General features: G+C 37.1%; 1 protein-coding gene across 5 annotated transcripts in view; it reads right to left on the reverse strand.

The window, feature by feature from the left end:
• The window catches only part of PCNX1 (pecanex 1), a 92,352-nt gene that overhangs the window by 42,880 nt on the left and 33,894 nt on the right, over window positions 1-15,578 (reverse strand). For all 5 annotated transcript variants that reach the window (XM_067296540.1, XM_067296537.1, XM_067296539.1 and 2 more), the window contains one exon: window positions 1,673-1,763. In XM_067296540.1, the coding sequence (XP_067152641.1) occupies window positions 1,673-1,763 (91 nt within the window). The remainder of the gene's footprint in view (window positions 1-1,672; window positions 1,764-15,578) is intronic.

Raw genomic sequence — 15,578 nt, forward strand, 5'->3', positions numbered from 1 at the left:
TCAATTTTGATTCCTTCCAAATTTCAGCTTAAAAATTTTTTTTCCCTTTCAATCACACATTTTAAGACACAGGTATCCTCTTGTTTTAAAACATTACACACAACCAAGCAAGGAAACAAATCTTGACATTGGGCTTGTATATTGCAGTAAGTTCTGAAGCTACAGTAAAGCAGGCAGCTTTTTACTCTTACCCTTGCTATAATTTTCTCAATGCATGATTTGACCAGCTAGAGATCCCTTAGTTGTTTAATGAGGATTATTGCAATGAAAATAATTCAGCTTAAAAAAAAAAGTTAGCTACTAATACATAGACATGCACCGTGTATCTCTGGAAGAGCGCTGTGTCTGCTGTCAGTTCTCAGACAGTTTGTTAGTTTTATACCATATTACCAAAGTCTCAAAACTGTAAAAAATGTTACATGCTTAACGCAAGTTCTTAATTTTAAGTTGCTCTTTAAAATTGAACTTTAAATACTCTTAAACCTTTGGTAAGAGGAGCAGAGTTACTTTGCAATTGCCATTTCTTAGAAATAAGGACAAATTTCTATTAGTAAAGTCCATATCTGGCCATTGATTTCTCCCCAGTTTTGGACGGCTTTTAGCTATATATGTTTTCCCTATATATCACACAACCAAGGCTTGTATCAAGTTTAAACAAGTTTCCTTCAGTTCCTTGTCTTGAGTTAAAAGCTGCCTTTGTTATCAGTTTTATTTTACTGAAATGCAAGTATTGTCTAGAAAAGCCAAGATCCGATTTGGATGTGCCCAGTTTGTTTCTTTCACTAGCATATGTAGCTTCATAACAGCAGCCATCCCCAAAGCCACTGCATCTGGAACAGGCGAGCAGTAGAGGCAGGCATCAGCAGCTTTGGGCAAGGAATACAGAACTTGACGTCAAAGTTCAGTTCTACAAGAGGTACTTGCACACTTACACAGGAAGGACTCGAAAACAGAGTTTTTAAAATGCATTGCTCCATAAATCCAACAGCTATTCCACCAACATGGGGTGGGGGCTTAGTAGCATTCAGCCAGAGATAATAGCTTCAGAGCAGTTCTGTATAACGCAGTGGATTTTTGTGGGGAGGTTTTGGGTTGTTTTCCTTCTCCTGCCTCCTGTCCCTTCAAAGGGGGAAAGGGCATCTTTCCAAAAGCAGATGAACTTTCAAGTATATAGCTGGCTATTTCAACTGTAAGTCAAATTTTAACCTCAGGCATGTTAACTCTTGTTAACCCTGTATTGTTTCATGCCATCCAGGAACTTGAGAACAAACATCAGGTTTACACTCACTTCATAATTGGAAGTTAATTTGTAAAAAATAGTAATTATGATTAATAGCACCCTCCCTTCCCAAAACCCAAGTTAAATTCATTAAGACAGACTTCCTGTAAGCCAATCAGAAATGCATTTGTCAAGTTTTCAATGTGGACATTTATTACTTACACTAATATTAGTCTACATTTTCCAAGATTTGCCTAGGTCGAGAAGATTATTTATCCACTTAATGTGATCTTCTAACAAAAATCAGTTAGGTTTTAAAAGTAAAAATACACAGATATTTTACACAAAAAAGTGGTTTTTGTAGTCCATACTAAATGACCTCTTAAAATTAAAATTAGAGTTTTTGTTGCAGTAAGACAAGAATCATCACTGTTGACTGGCCTTCACACACACCAGATGTTGGATGCTCTTCTTGCAGCTGGCTCAAAGTTCACAAGTGACATGTCGCAGCCCCCTGTCTCGTAGAGCGTAGAACTGAACTTACCTATTAAAGAAAATGTCAAAAACCAGGTCAAAATTCCATTACATTTCATCCCACTGGCACTAGTTTCTGTACATTAACTTACTAATGAGACCGATTTAAACATCTAAATTTATATCAGTGTCAGAATACAAAAACTTGATAACACATATGTTACCAGCAGAGTAAGAATTTAGCTACTCAGTTCTCTTTCATACCAGTTTACAGTATATACAGTAAATTGCAACACTAAATTAAACTTTACGAGTTCATATTGACAAAGATGCCATCATTAATGCAACAGAAGCACAACAGAAGTTTTTTTTTTTTTTTCCCCCTTTAGAGAATAAGGAGGCGAATAACTTGCAATGACCAATTGCTTCACTGCTTTTTTCCCCCCCTGTAGAGCAATCAGTGAATCATTCTCTATAAGCTTTAGGAACCATGGCATTTAGCCATAGTAGAGATTTCTCAAGTGTCCAGTTTAAAAGTTTGTTTTGTTTTGTTTTTTTTAAAGGTACATATCTATTTGGAAAGAAATAAAGAGTCAAAGAAACCACCAGAGATGCTTCCTTAGTTTTACCTCTGGAGAAAGTTAAAAAAAAAAAAAAAAAAAAAAAAAGGCAGCGATTTAGCCTTCAAACCAGAAGAAAACACTTCAGTGTAAGAACAGAAAAGTGCAAAACCATTTGGAGTTATTGAAAATCCATTAACCAAAACTTCCTAAACTTGTTATTAAAAACTAATTTTGAATGAATAATATCAAGCCTATACATAAAAATAAAATTAAAAGTAGCCATAGATGAAAACCCAAGTGATAGGTTAACCTTACTCGCAATATTATGTTCTTACAGTGCCCTTCCCTCCACAATAGTCTGATTAGAGAGATAAGCATCGTCATTTCCCCTGAAGGCCAGGTTCAATACATTTCAGCTCAGAATACAGGAAGCAGGTTTTAAAGTTGGAATCTTTTTATGTGAAATGCCCTGCCAATTTCTGCATCTCTTCTAGCTCACAACCCGCCATGATGGAAAACATGACATGCTTATACAAAAACCCAACTTTGAAGCATCAAAAGCAAAAATTGCACACACTTCCCAGCTGCATGTCCTAGAATTCACTTTCTCCTGGTGCTGACAAGGGATAAGCTCTTCCCCTCTTTCCTTCATCTGTGAGAGCATAGTCTTTTCTCCCCTCCCCCTTCTCTGTCTCTAACTTCTCTTCAGTTCCTCAGGAAAATTGAGTTCCCTCTAGAGGCATTTGAGAATGAGGAGATTACAAAATAGAACTGGATGGATAAAAACCAGTGAAACTAAGGAAAAAATACTAGTACCATGAAAATATCTTCATAAAAATTCCTACCTTCACTTGGGGGGTGGGGAGTGGGGGGAGCACTAAGACCAAGCAGATGCATACCACAGCTGTGCTAAGAAAGAAGAGACCATTCTGACAAGGCAGCTACATGGTTTAGGAGTCATGGACAGCATGCTTCAGAATTCAACAACATAACTAAATATTGAGGAAAGGCTGTTATATCTACTATAGATACTTGTAAGGAAACAAGTAGAAAATCCACTTGTTAGTATTATTTTTAGAATAGTTAAGCTCCTAATGAAGCCCTTTAGTTAAGTGTCCTTTGGTTAGTGTAGTAACAGTTGTTACTAAAGCAAAGTTTTAAATTTAAACTAGCACACTACTTAGTGATCTTTGTCACCATAACTGAATCTGAATTACAGTGATATATTTCTCAAGTGCATCAGTAAAAGAAAATTTCAACAACAAAAGCAAAGATATTGGGTAATATACTTCAAGTTTAGCATGGACAAAATTATTTGTAGCTTATTAGGGGGGAAAAATCCTCTAAGTAACCAGTTCTTAAAAGAAAGAAATAAGTTTGGGATACTAAGTTCTTCATGCTTTTGTATAGATAAATTGAGATCCTGGCAATGCAACTTTGATTTTTAAATTATGGAAATGGTCACAGAAATTAGAGCGTACTACTTAGAAGAAATATCTTCTCATTCTCTTGGACTGAGATAATATATCAGACAAACATGTCTCAAAAGAAGTTTACTGAACGATAATGTCAACATCTCTGAGAAGGGCTTATAACTATTAAAAAAAAAAAAATCAGCATAACTTCACATTAGGAAATACCTGCACTTCCTGCATGCCCAACTCATGTAAGTCTATTACAAATTCCTGTATTTGCACTGCTGATATCAGTACTGCATGACTGTGGTGGGATAAAACATACCTGGTAAATAGAGATGTATTCAATGATTTCAACAAACAGATGAAACAATGTCAAATTACCTGCACATGAACCACAAAATCAGCTCAGGCTTTGCCATACTTGCATGCATCCCTCTAGTAAAATAAACTTTCTAATGAGAGTGAGCTCACTGACAAGAAAAATGTGGCTTTAAAATTCTAACTCAGGCAAGTTCTCAATAAAATACAGTTGCCCTTTTTTAAAATAAAAGGGCTCTCCAGAAGAGCTTGACGTCATCCAAAGTAGCAAAGGTTACTTACAGAACTAGTCTGTGTTGGAGAGGAAGTAACCATAGGGTGTAACTAGAGATTCTATGATTGAGCTCCAAAGCCCAATCAATTATTATTATTATTATTTTTTAAAGTCTGTGCAAGGTTATTGACAGCTTCCTCACAGCACTCTTGCACTCTAATGAAGGATCCCAATGCTCACAAGATTCAATATTTAGGGATCTACTTACAGACTTCTATGGTTATCCTGGTAGTCTTCTCTCCCTCCCATTCCTATTTCTCCCACAGCATTCTCTTTGAAATATTTGATAGTATCACACTGAATATGTGTGAGCAAGACCTTTTTTTTATTGTTTAAAGGACTATAGTTTTATCAGGCTGTAAATAAAAGGCAAACTGAAAGTTTATTTTTCAAATAAAGAAATACAGCCAGTAGTATGTTTGGCCACTAAAGAGAAATGCTTGTAACTTTTCACAAAGCAAGAGCTGTGAATTCTTAGCAAATTAAAGTCATCCAAACAATATTCTATTTAGACTCATTACCAAAATGACAAAACTAAGTCATTGATATTCAGGCACACGAATCCAGATTACAACCTCATCCTGACATGATGAGAGGAAAAGACAAATGCATGCACTTGTTTCAAAGAACAAAAATCTCATCACTGAGTCCAAAGACAGTGTAATGGTTCACCCACTGTATGAATTGGCCTTTTGCAGTTTTGGGAATCAATGAAAGCAACAGACTGATGAGCTTACACAGCTAAAACCTGGAAAAGATTTAAGTGACTTAGCATCCAACTAAAACGGAGTTTCTGATGTTTTCTTCAGCCAAGTTATTTTCAGCACATTTTCCAGTTTTCTGTTCAATAAAATCTTACTTTGTTTCAAACCTCTCATGGACTAGTTCTGTATGTTGCTAACAGTTGAAGGCTACAGCATCATTAGAATACATTCATCTACTTATTGCAGTACTTCTTTAAAACCTAGTCAGGACAACCAGTGAAGCCTTCAGAATTTGAAGAGTCTCCATGTGCAAGGAAATATTTTCAAAGATCAAAAAAATTTATCTTTAGCTGCAGTATTGAAACTTACATAGTTGTAGTTTGGACACTTCAAAGAGGTTTATTTTTTAAATTCCATGTGAAGAACAGCTTACCTCTTATGAAGAGTACCACAAACTACAACAGGGCTATTTTTCAATGGGGACAATCAGAAGCAAGTATTTATCTTCTACCTGTACCTTTGAAAATACTCCCCCATCCATCCTAAATAAGGTTACTCAATTTTAAAGAGACATTGATGAACTGATACTGAATCGTTTTAAATATATACACAGATAAATTATTTGATTAATATTTAGAGGCAGTATGGGAAGTTTTGATTTTCAACAGGAAAATCCAACAACCTTCATAAATAGAAGCAAGTAAATCAGAGATCACCACTTGTACATGGTACAACCAGACATGGCAGAGTAATTGTATTGCAAAGCTTCAAATTACTAGATATCTAATCACGTATACATTCTAACAATAAAGAAAAAAAAAAAAGAAAAAACCCACACATAGCTAGCTGAGGATAATAGGTTGTTATTTCATCCCAGTTTCAGAAACCAGGCATCTGTTCTAATAATTCAGTACTTGGATTCCAAACTACTTCACAAATTGTAATACCCACAAGGTATTCAAAGATTTGCCACAAGTATTCAAAAATTCTACTCATCATCTACACGCCCTGAGAATTAGATATTAGTGAGAATAAAAGGTTATCAGTGCTGCCAGACTATGTTCCAAAGACTAATTCAATTAAATCATGGCCTGTTGCCCCCCCAGCCCCTTCTCTGGATTCATATCATATTAATCCTGCCTCTAATACATCATGGCGTACAATCTGTCACTTTCCCTTTCTGTCCTGTGTTTCTCCCATCATTTTCTTCATTTACTGCTCCACATGAAGCTTCCTTTTCCACCCTTTCACATTCTTCCCCCCTCATCCCTCATGAAGCAAGCGCACAATTTATAGAGCTCTTTCTACTTCAGACCTGGAAGGCTGAAGATACTGCCTCAAAGCATCTCTTAGTGGCAGGACAATGCAATGCCCAGCAAGTCTTAAAGAAGAATACATGGTCATTACCAGACTACTGCTCTTGCCAGGAAGCTTCACTGCTTCTTTTACATATAACCAGGAAGTGTTAATAACTCAGTACCATCTAACTTGCAACCTCTACTCTGGAACTGCTTAAAATTTCGCCATGCTCTCCATTAATCCACTCTTTTCCCTTCCTGACTGGACTGAGTGTAGACTAGGTATAATCCAGTAAGGTTCACCCTTCATAAAATAAGCCACGAAAATCAAATTAATAGACAGGAACCTTCAAATCAAAAAATTATATATGTTTTCTTAAAAGCTGCAGCTTGACATCAACATATTAGTGGAAAACAGAAAAAATGTAGAAGCAGATATTGCACTTGTACACTAAAAAGAAATCCTAATATTTTTCACATACATTAACACATGCTCTGTTTATCTTCCAGAGGAACTGGAAAAAAATGCTAATAGGATCTCAATAAGGAGGATTAAAAAAAGAAAAAGAAAAAAAAAAACACACACACACACCCCACACCTCATCCTTTTATCTACATTGCTTTAACAGCAGCATAAAAATTAAAATAAAAAACAAAAAGGGGTTTTTAACATAGTTTGGAACAACAGAGCAAAAACAATAGCCTGTAGACTTAAGGCAAATACAGCAGTAGTGTTATTTCAACCCTGATTTTCTTTCCTTATGACCGGAGCATCTCTATCCTCAGAGACTCTCCCTTGTCAGGCCTGATGAACGGACTATGCATCCAAAAGCTTGCTCCGTTCTGCCAGCTGCATTAGCTGGTCTATCCTCTAACAAAAGAGGATATCTACCACACAAAACACACCTCTTCTTGAGAGCACATTTGTTCACACCACTGAATTTTGGGAAGCCTGCCAAACCAATTAGAAAATTTAATTTTCAAAAAAAAAAAAGGGGGGGGCAATCTTGCTTATACTAGCTGCTTTCACTCAGGGAAGGTTTCTAAACAGATGTTTCAAGCTCCTATTGCCTCCCACTGGCAATGTACCACCCCACACTACTGTAAGCACAGTAAACACAAAGTTTCAGAAGAATTTAATTGCAAAAAGTTCTAAGACTCCATTGCACTGCTTTTCTAGTGACTGTTCAGACACCCTGAAAGAAATGCCAAATTTCTTAAATAAGCCACTTTAATTTTGAGAAAGACACAGTACCATAAAGTTTTTAAGTTCAGGTTGTTAAAAAACAGATCGTGTATTATATTTTGAGTTGTATAAACCTTGATTGTATTATTTTGGGTAAGACGAACCATATTTCTCAGAAATAACAATGGTGGCTTTAAGCATAAAAAAACCCTTAACTTTAACCTTGGACAGATATAACAAGCATCCTTGAATTTCTCACAGGTTATATTACAATAATGCTTTCAAACAAGAAATACAAGGCTCCAAATTAAATAACTAACCCCCCCCCAGTACGTTCAAAACCCCAGTATACTTTCATTGTTCAGAGATGCATAATCCTAAATCTTGATCTTTCTATCTAGAAACTTCTAGATCCACAGAATCTAAAACAAAACAGTAAGTTGACTGGGTATTTTCCACGTGTGTAGTTAATTTTATAAAACATATCAGAAAGTGTCTGGGCTGTTTTCAATTTTTCTTATATTGCAACTAGAAGGTACAGTTTGGTTAACAAGTTATGATTATTTTCATATTTTAAGGGGCACCACAGCCTGGGAATTCTTGAAATTTTCCTCACTGGCAGAGTAAGATTATATCCATTTATCTTTTAGTAGTGGATTACAGTAAGGCATGTCAGAAGGGTTTTATCACTGTTCTGAGCTAACCTGTAGTTTTATATAACTCAAAATATGCAGCCAACAGCTGCCCAAAATAATATGTCACTAATAAGTGTCAGTTCTAAAGACAGCCATGTTAATATTTTAAGCAGGAATTCTACGTTAATGCCAAAAGTCATAAGCATTCAGGCCATGTATGGATTACTGCAAACATCCCTGCCAGGAATTTTTCCATATCTACCCCTACTTTTCTGGGTCACATGAATCGGTCACTTATTACAACCATCTTAACTTCCCTCACCATAGTGATTTTATTGACTGCAGAGAAAAAGATGAGCTAATAAACAGTTATTTAATATAAAATGGAAGTACTATACAGAAAAAACAAGAACTACCATGGGGCACTAAATGAACTGAAGATATTTGATACAAGAAAGTCATGATTTTCTTCTGATCTCAAGTTACTAAATTAATTTGCACATTGAAACTATCTTCCTTCACATGACAATTTCTTTATTAAACAGCAGCTGAGCAAGAGTCATCAAAAAATAGAGGGGAAAAAAGGCAAGATTAAGAATTCTCCAAGGAACATAAGTGTCCCCCCCACAAAGAACCAGAAGTTCCCCAAAGCTGATATCAATCTCTGCCCAACTACCTGTGACAATGCAGATTAAGACAGGAACTTATGCATTACGCGTTATATTGTTCAAATCATGAAAGATGTTACAACTTCATTATTTGTATTTATGAATCTTTAAAATGTTTCCCCTTGTGCATTTGTTAGAGAAAGTGCATGGAAAAGTGATTGTGAAAGGCAGGGAACCAATGAGCAACACTGCCTTTGCAGAAATGCACCTATGAGATTCAGAAACGAAGCCAAGTTTAACTGATTTTCAGCGCATTATTACCCACACATCTGCCGCATTAAAACGTCCATGTCATGAAGGTTACATAAGGCCTGCATACCAAGTTCATCGTGCAAACTGCTACCGCCTGCAGCAGATGCAGCGGCATGTGAGGCTTCTAAGTGGACACTCCCATTTCTCACCAGCAAGGAGGCGCTAGCGCTGAGCCCAGCGGCCTGGCAGGGGGGGCGGGACTGCACTGTGGCCTGGGAGGAGGGCTGCTGGCCTGGCTGACCATCTTGAAGGCTACGAAAAAACACGGATTGGGGACACGTTACCGGGAAGAAAAGAAAAATAGCTAGAAGTGAAGCAACACAAAACTTTTTTCTAAAGAGGTCAAAGTTAAAAGAAAGTATCGTATTAAGAAGCCATTCGTTAGGGTTATGATAACCCATGTACAACCGAGTGTTTAGTTTATCCAGTTACAACAGTAGCTTTAGAGATACAGCTCCTGTACTACTTTTGAAGATTATTTTTGTGTTTTAACTTCTCCCCAAGTCCCCCTCAAGCCTCTTCTACAAGCGTTAATTCGTGGGCACAAAAGCAAGCTACCGCCGATTCTTTTAACTGCAAACTGAGGTCCCACCTACATACAACAGCAGCTATTCCAGTGGTCTCACAGTCAGGGTCTTCTTTGCCTGCCAATGTATGGCTTGCTCAGCTGTTTAGTAGGTTGGGGGCTTTTACATCAGACTAACAGGACCATCATCCATCTTTCTTGTTATCAATCTGCACTCTAACTATAAAACGTCTTTAAGCTTAATTAGCAGCCATGCATTGTCACAGACCTGGTAGGTAACTGTAGTTAAGTCAATAGATCCAGAATTCTTTTCTGAGTGTATTTAAAACAAATTATTAATTGGCAATATTAGATTAAGTTGCTCATTAGCTCAAATTATTTTAAACTTTTATTTTGGTAGCATTGCAAAAACTTAATATCTCAGTATTCCTACCACAAAGAAATTCTATACACACATACCTGCACCAAAAAACAGTTTTTAAAATTCAACTTAAGCTTCAGAGAAGTTTACAGATTTACAGACATACAAGTAGACAATGGTTGAAAATACTGATTTTCCTCTTCACCTCCCTTCCACTCCAGAACTAATTTACTATGCTATTTAACAAAGTTAGCTAATGTTTTCATTAGAAATAGCTTGTTTAGTATTAACATGGCAAAGTCTCAGAATAAGTGGCATTTACACTTGTAGATCACATCTACCTAGTGAGATTAGTGGTTTTATTATCTTTCATTTAAAGAAATTACACATCGCACATTATTCAGGGGATATTTGATCAAATCAAAAAAACAATCTTGTTATACAAGATTAAAGGATTTCTATTTTGTGGGTTTATTATGAAAAATATCTTAGACCATTCCTTTGTGCTCTGTGATGAAGAACACAAACTGTAACACCTATTGCTTTTAACATTTCACTGAATACAGCATGATGCTGTTCTACAGTGTGCAAACGAGGAAACTAAACAAACAAGATCTTACTAAGAGTTGGGGGAAGGGTTATCTGGTGTTTTACTTGCTTATAATAGAAGAGTTTCTAAAACATTTGCTTTTCAGTTCTTTTGTTAGAATACCACTGGGGAGAAAAAAAACCCCAGGAAAATAGGTACAAGAATAGGTGTTAAGAAAAGCTCATGCAAGATAAGCAGACATGCACACAGCTGATGAGGTAACAAAATTGCAAGCCATCATTACCATATTCTGATATATCTGAATCTGAATCAGTATTTTGCTGCTGTAGACAAGCTCAGTGAGCTGCATGGCAACAGAAGCCCTAAGGAAGCTCACAGATGCACCAGCCTTCCTTGTCTCCCTTAAGTATTATCAGCAACATAACAATGCTAAACAACACTGCTTTCCCTTAAAGGATAGCTAAATACCGCAAGGTAAATACAAGTTGTCCACAAGGTAAATACAAGTTGTCCGTTCAGTAGTTATCCATACCTCTCACAATGGAGGGGGGGGGGGATAAAGGCAGAACATTGTTATTAGAAGACTGCATGGATACACAGACAGTTATTCTCTGCCTAATTACAAATTTCTAAAAATAAAATTCTACTTGAGACAGTCCACTCAGTTCTCATATCAGACACACATGCATACATCATTAAGTACAAGGGATGCTGAAGCATATTTATGTTTGAAGTGCCCAGAACACTGTTGATACTTAAGCAGGATGAAAGCAGGGTGGCATTTTTTTTGTTAAAGTACACTTGTGTCTAGTTTAGTGTCAAAACCAGCAGAATTTACTAGACCAGGTTTTTACTTTAAAACATCTTTCATTGCCAAGCAAATAGGTATACAATACCATCATATCTTTTACTAAAGATTTCATAGAAGGGAAAAGTATTTGTAATGGTGGATAGAAAAATTCAGGTGGAAATCAACAGGCCCTAAGGGGCTATCCCGATTATATCCAATTTTAATGGCAGAGTTAAGAAATTAGGAGATTGAATTTTTGTGGCAAGGATAAGAAAGAAGTAATATCAGGTCTAATAAAGATCAGTAAATCTAACAGTGTTAGAAGTTTAACATCTGAAGTCATATGAATTAGCAATATTAGGAACAAGACTGAGGCAGTTCACGCTAGCATATACCAGAAATGCCTGTATATTTGCAGTGATAGTCATCTAATAAAATCCTTTCAAAATAGCTAAGAATTCCTGTACTACTTCACATTTCTTCCTTATGCACTTCATACCTTACTTCATACTTTACTGATACTGAAGGGTTTCTTCTTCTAGCAGCACACAAAAACCCATTAAAATTAAGTCACCCATATAATGCAAACTTTTTTTTCAGAATACTCATTTACAAATCTGAACAAAAACAGATTTTCAAACACATTTCACTCTGCAATTCAAATAGGATTTGTCAAATCTGAAAGAATTTTTGCATTTGTTTGGGAACTTGACACAGACTAAGATAAGGGAACTCCACACCAAGGGACGGTCATTCAGCATCACAATGCTGAGTCAAACAATGCTTTGAGCAAAGTAACCTCCGTCAGTGATTCTGGGTGTATGTCTAAGTATTTATGATAATACGCATCTCTTCCAGATAGCTGGTCAAAGTATTAAGCTTTGTTTTTATTTAGAAAGGAACAAATTCAGATAATGGGAAGATGCACAAAGATGATGTCTGGCCGGAACATTTACTTCCTTTTTTCATGCTCAGATATCTTGTCTGAATAAGAAGTTACTTCTACCAAATTCAGCTTTCTCATGCTCTCACAGTGAAGTCCAATTTAGACCTGGGGAACCTTAATGACTGCACTAGCATGTGAAAAGGGGGCAGGGGTCAATCTTAGTTTAAACCAGAGTCCTTCATTTGCCTCACTTTCTACTTGTCTAGGAGAAAGAAAACTCATTACTTTCTCTCCAATTAGTTTGTACAACCTCTTATACACCAAGAGACAAAACTGCACCACCATCCTAAGAGAGTGAGAGACAGAGTGAGCAGAACAAGTGATGCAAGAGAATGCAAAAATTATTGCAACATCCCTTACTATGAAGTAATTCACTAACTTAAAATGTTTAAGCAAGATCAGAAGTTTAAAAAAAGATTTATCTGAATTGATTAATTACTACCACATACTGCACTAACCAATAAAAACACATCTTACTAATTTCAGTCCATGATGTGGCCAAAGCCAATCCTTGATCTGTTAGATCTTAGGTACCATTCTTGCAATCCTCCTGCCCAAGGACAATGTAGAAATTCAGTCCCTGATTATTTCGGTGGTGCCACAAAGATGACAAAACTCCTCCCCATCCTCTATTTTTGTATTTCGAAGTATTTTGTTTTGTTACAGCAGGATTCCTGAATTTATTTGCTCATATTTCTATAGCTTTTTCCAGTTTAAAAATAGGCAAAAATATTACTGAAAAGCAAAACCAGAATGCTCCTGTTGTTAAAAGTTAGCTTAGCATATGGCAGATGATGGTTAAGAATATACGATGTATACTCTTATTTCTGCATATTTGTCATGTAACCGGAGGAAGAGTTAGTTGGATATGGATGTGGGAGTGCTCCTTTGACTAAGGGCAATATTCTGCTTGCCACATTCTCCAATGCTGTAGGCAACCATGGGATTGAAATTAAGAAAAAAAATTTTTTTTTTTTTTTTTACATTACCATGGTTGCTGCCTCTACTGCTCAGGCTGACAGACTGAACACAGAGTGCTGCTGTCTGCAACATATCACTAGGCTCAATATTGTTACCAAGTGAGCAAGTGAAGCTTAAGGAGCCCTGGGATACATGCGTATAGTATATACTGCTGAGGCATGCAGAGTGCTACACGATTAGATTTAATATTGAGCAATATTGTGGTTTTATAACAAGAACATCACTATATTAGTTCGTTATTTCTTTTCTGCTGGAAATAGTTGCAGGCTGTTTATACAATGCTTTACTTGCATTTTAGATTTGGAGCTTTCCAGGTATGATATAGCTCATTATAATGGTATGCCATTTTGTTATAATGCTCATCTCTCACCATCTACAGAGTTGCAAAGTGATTGTGTTACTATCCCTAATGCTTACTTTCCTAGGGGAAAGAGAAGAACAAAATGAGGAGTAACGAACAACAGTATTTTCTTGGGACCTTCTCCTCGCTTGAAAGCGAGAACTTCTAAAGTATTTGTTAAAACTGAGAAAACACAGAGTCTAAGTTTGTTAGCATTAGTTCATTTTGTTATCAATCTGAAACCAACTGTAACATGTTAGAGACTGGCTATCCTGTTCATTTTTAAAATAGTGCCACATATACATGCACAATTCAACAAGCCCACAGTGACATGCAGTGACAGCTCAAGGAAGTTATGGTGGGAAGGGAAGAAAAAAGTGCTTTTTGGCAACACTGGTGGGTGTGGGGAGAAGTGGTCTGCTGCATGCATGCTAAATATGGTGGAACATTTAGATACCCTACCTGAGGGGTGATCCGATGAGCAATGTAGGAGGGGTAGGGTTACTCCCTGCATTGTGCCGGCGTCGTACTGCCTGACGCCTAAATGTGCTGCGTTCACGGCGAAATGTGACAGTCTCCTCGCTGGCTTGTGCTGCTGCATCAAGACAGACTTCAGGTCAAATAAGAACCCATCCTAGTTATGTACACAGTAACTTAAGACTCCTTTCTTCCCCCTGTCCCTCCCCAAGTTAATGAACTTGACTTGCAACAAGAAAGTAGCTTATGCACTGACTACTCAAGTAACCTGCCTCAGACAGGATTACAGAGAATAATTATGAGTAAAGACGTAGATTTTGCTTTGAATATACAGCCTACTTTGTTCTTCCCAGATCCAAAAAGCCAAGTTGCAAAAAAGAGTTAGATATCCCCAAACTCTTCCTTTTACACTGGGCAGGAAGAGACAGACTGATCTCTCCATCTCTCTCATTTAACAGATAAAGGAAAGACTCAGAGGACAACCTAGTAAGGCCGTTTGCCACTCCTCACCATAAAAATCTGCTCTCAGTTTTACAATTCTGCCAAAGTGGTAGGGTTGAAGCTTATTACAATCACATCTCTTCAGGGGACAAATTTGACAAAAATGACATTGGTGCTGAATAGGGTACTCATTTTTATACTAGCGACACTATGATTTGGAGCAGGAGATTGAGATTAAGCCTGATAATCAATTTTTTTTAAGGCTTGTCTCTTATTATTTCAACCCCTCCCCCCCCCAAAGAAAAAAAATACAGCAGGTTGTGTCCATTTGTAAAGTGACACTGTAAAAATCAGCTTGTATATACTCAGGGGAGTCACCTTAGACTTTTTACAGTCAAATTCCCCCTGTGCTCCCCGCCTGAGTCTAAACAGGACCTTCTCTGCAACTTCAGAGCTGGACTGCTTCATGGTGTGCCTATATGCCCAAAGAACCTTCCTCTGAGCCAAGGAAGCTACTCTCCAATTCCCAAGCAGAGCACTAGAGAGCTCAAATGGATGGGTCACAAAGAGAAGGAAAACAGGTCTTGGCAGGCAACTGGAGAAGGAGGAGGGGAAAAAAAAAAGTTTCACACGAAGCCAGTGCAAGAATAGGAACAAAATCTTTGGGGGGGGGGCGGAGGGGGAGGGGTTGGAAATCACAGCTTGGTAGACAGGAAGCCTATTACTAGAGTTAGAAAAATAAGGACTGTGTCAAGCCAAAATGGAGAGAGAAAACACTGAGGGAACAAAACTTTTTATGGAGGGGCAAAAGGATCACAGTCAGAATAGTCCATGTTGACTTAAGCACGTTTCCCAAGTTACAAAACTTCTGTCAGTTAAACTTGCAAACATTACTAGCAAAGAACATCACCTGGCTCTAACACTAGTCTATAAGGAATGACAACCTACTACTGCATGACTCCCACAGCACAAGCAATAAAGACCGCATGGACAAGCTAGAGTCTCATTCTACCCATAGGTTATCAAGTGAATATTGTATAATGAAACTTCAATCTGTCATTTTCTTTGAAATCTAGGAAGCTACATGAAAAGATAACATTAGGACCAATATAAAGGTTACAAGCATTTCATTAGCAAAATGTCAAAGTTTATATTAG

The sequence above is a fragment of the Apteryx mantelli genome, chromosome 4, assembly GCF_036417845.1.
Source record: "Apteryx mantelli isolate bAptMan1 chromosome 4, bAptMan1.hap1, whole genome shotgun sequence".
Lineage (NCBI taxonomy): Eukaryota > Metazoa > Chordata > Aves > Apterygiformes > Apterygidae > Apteryx > Apteryx mantelli.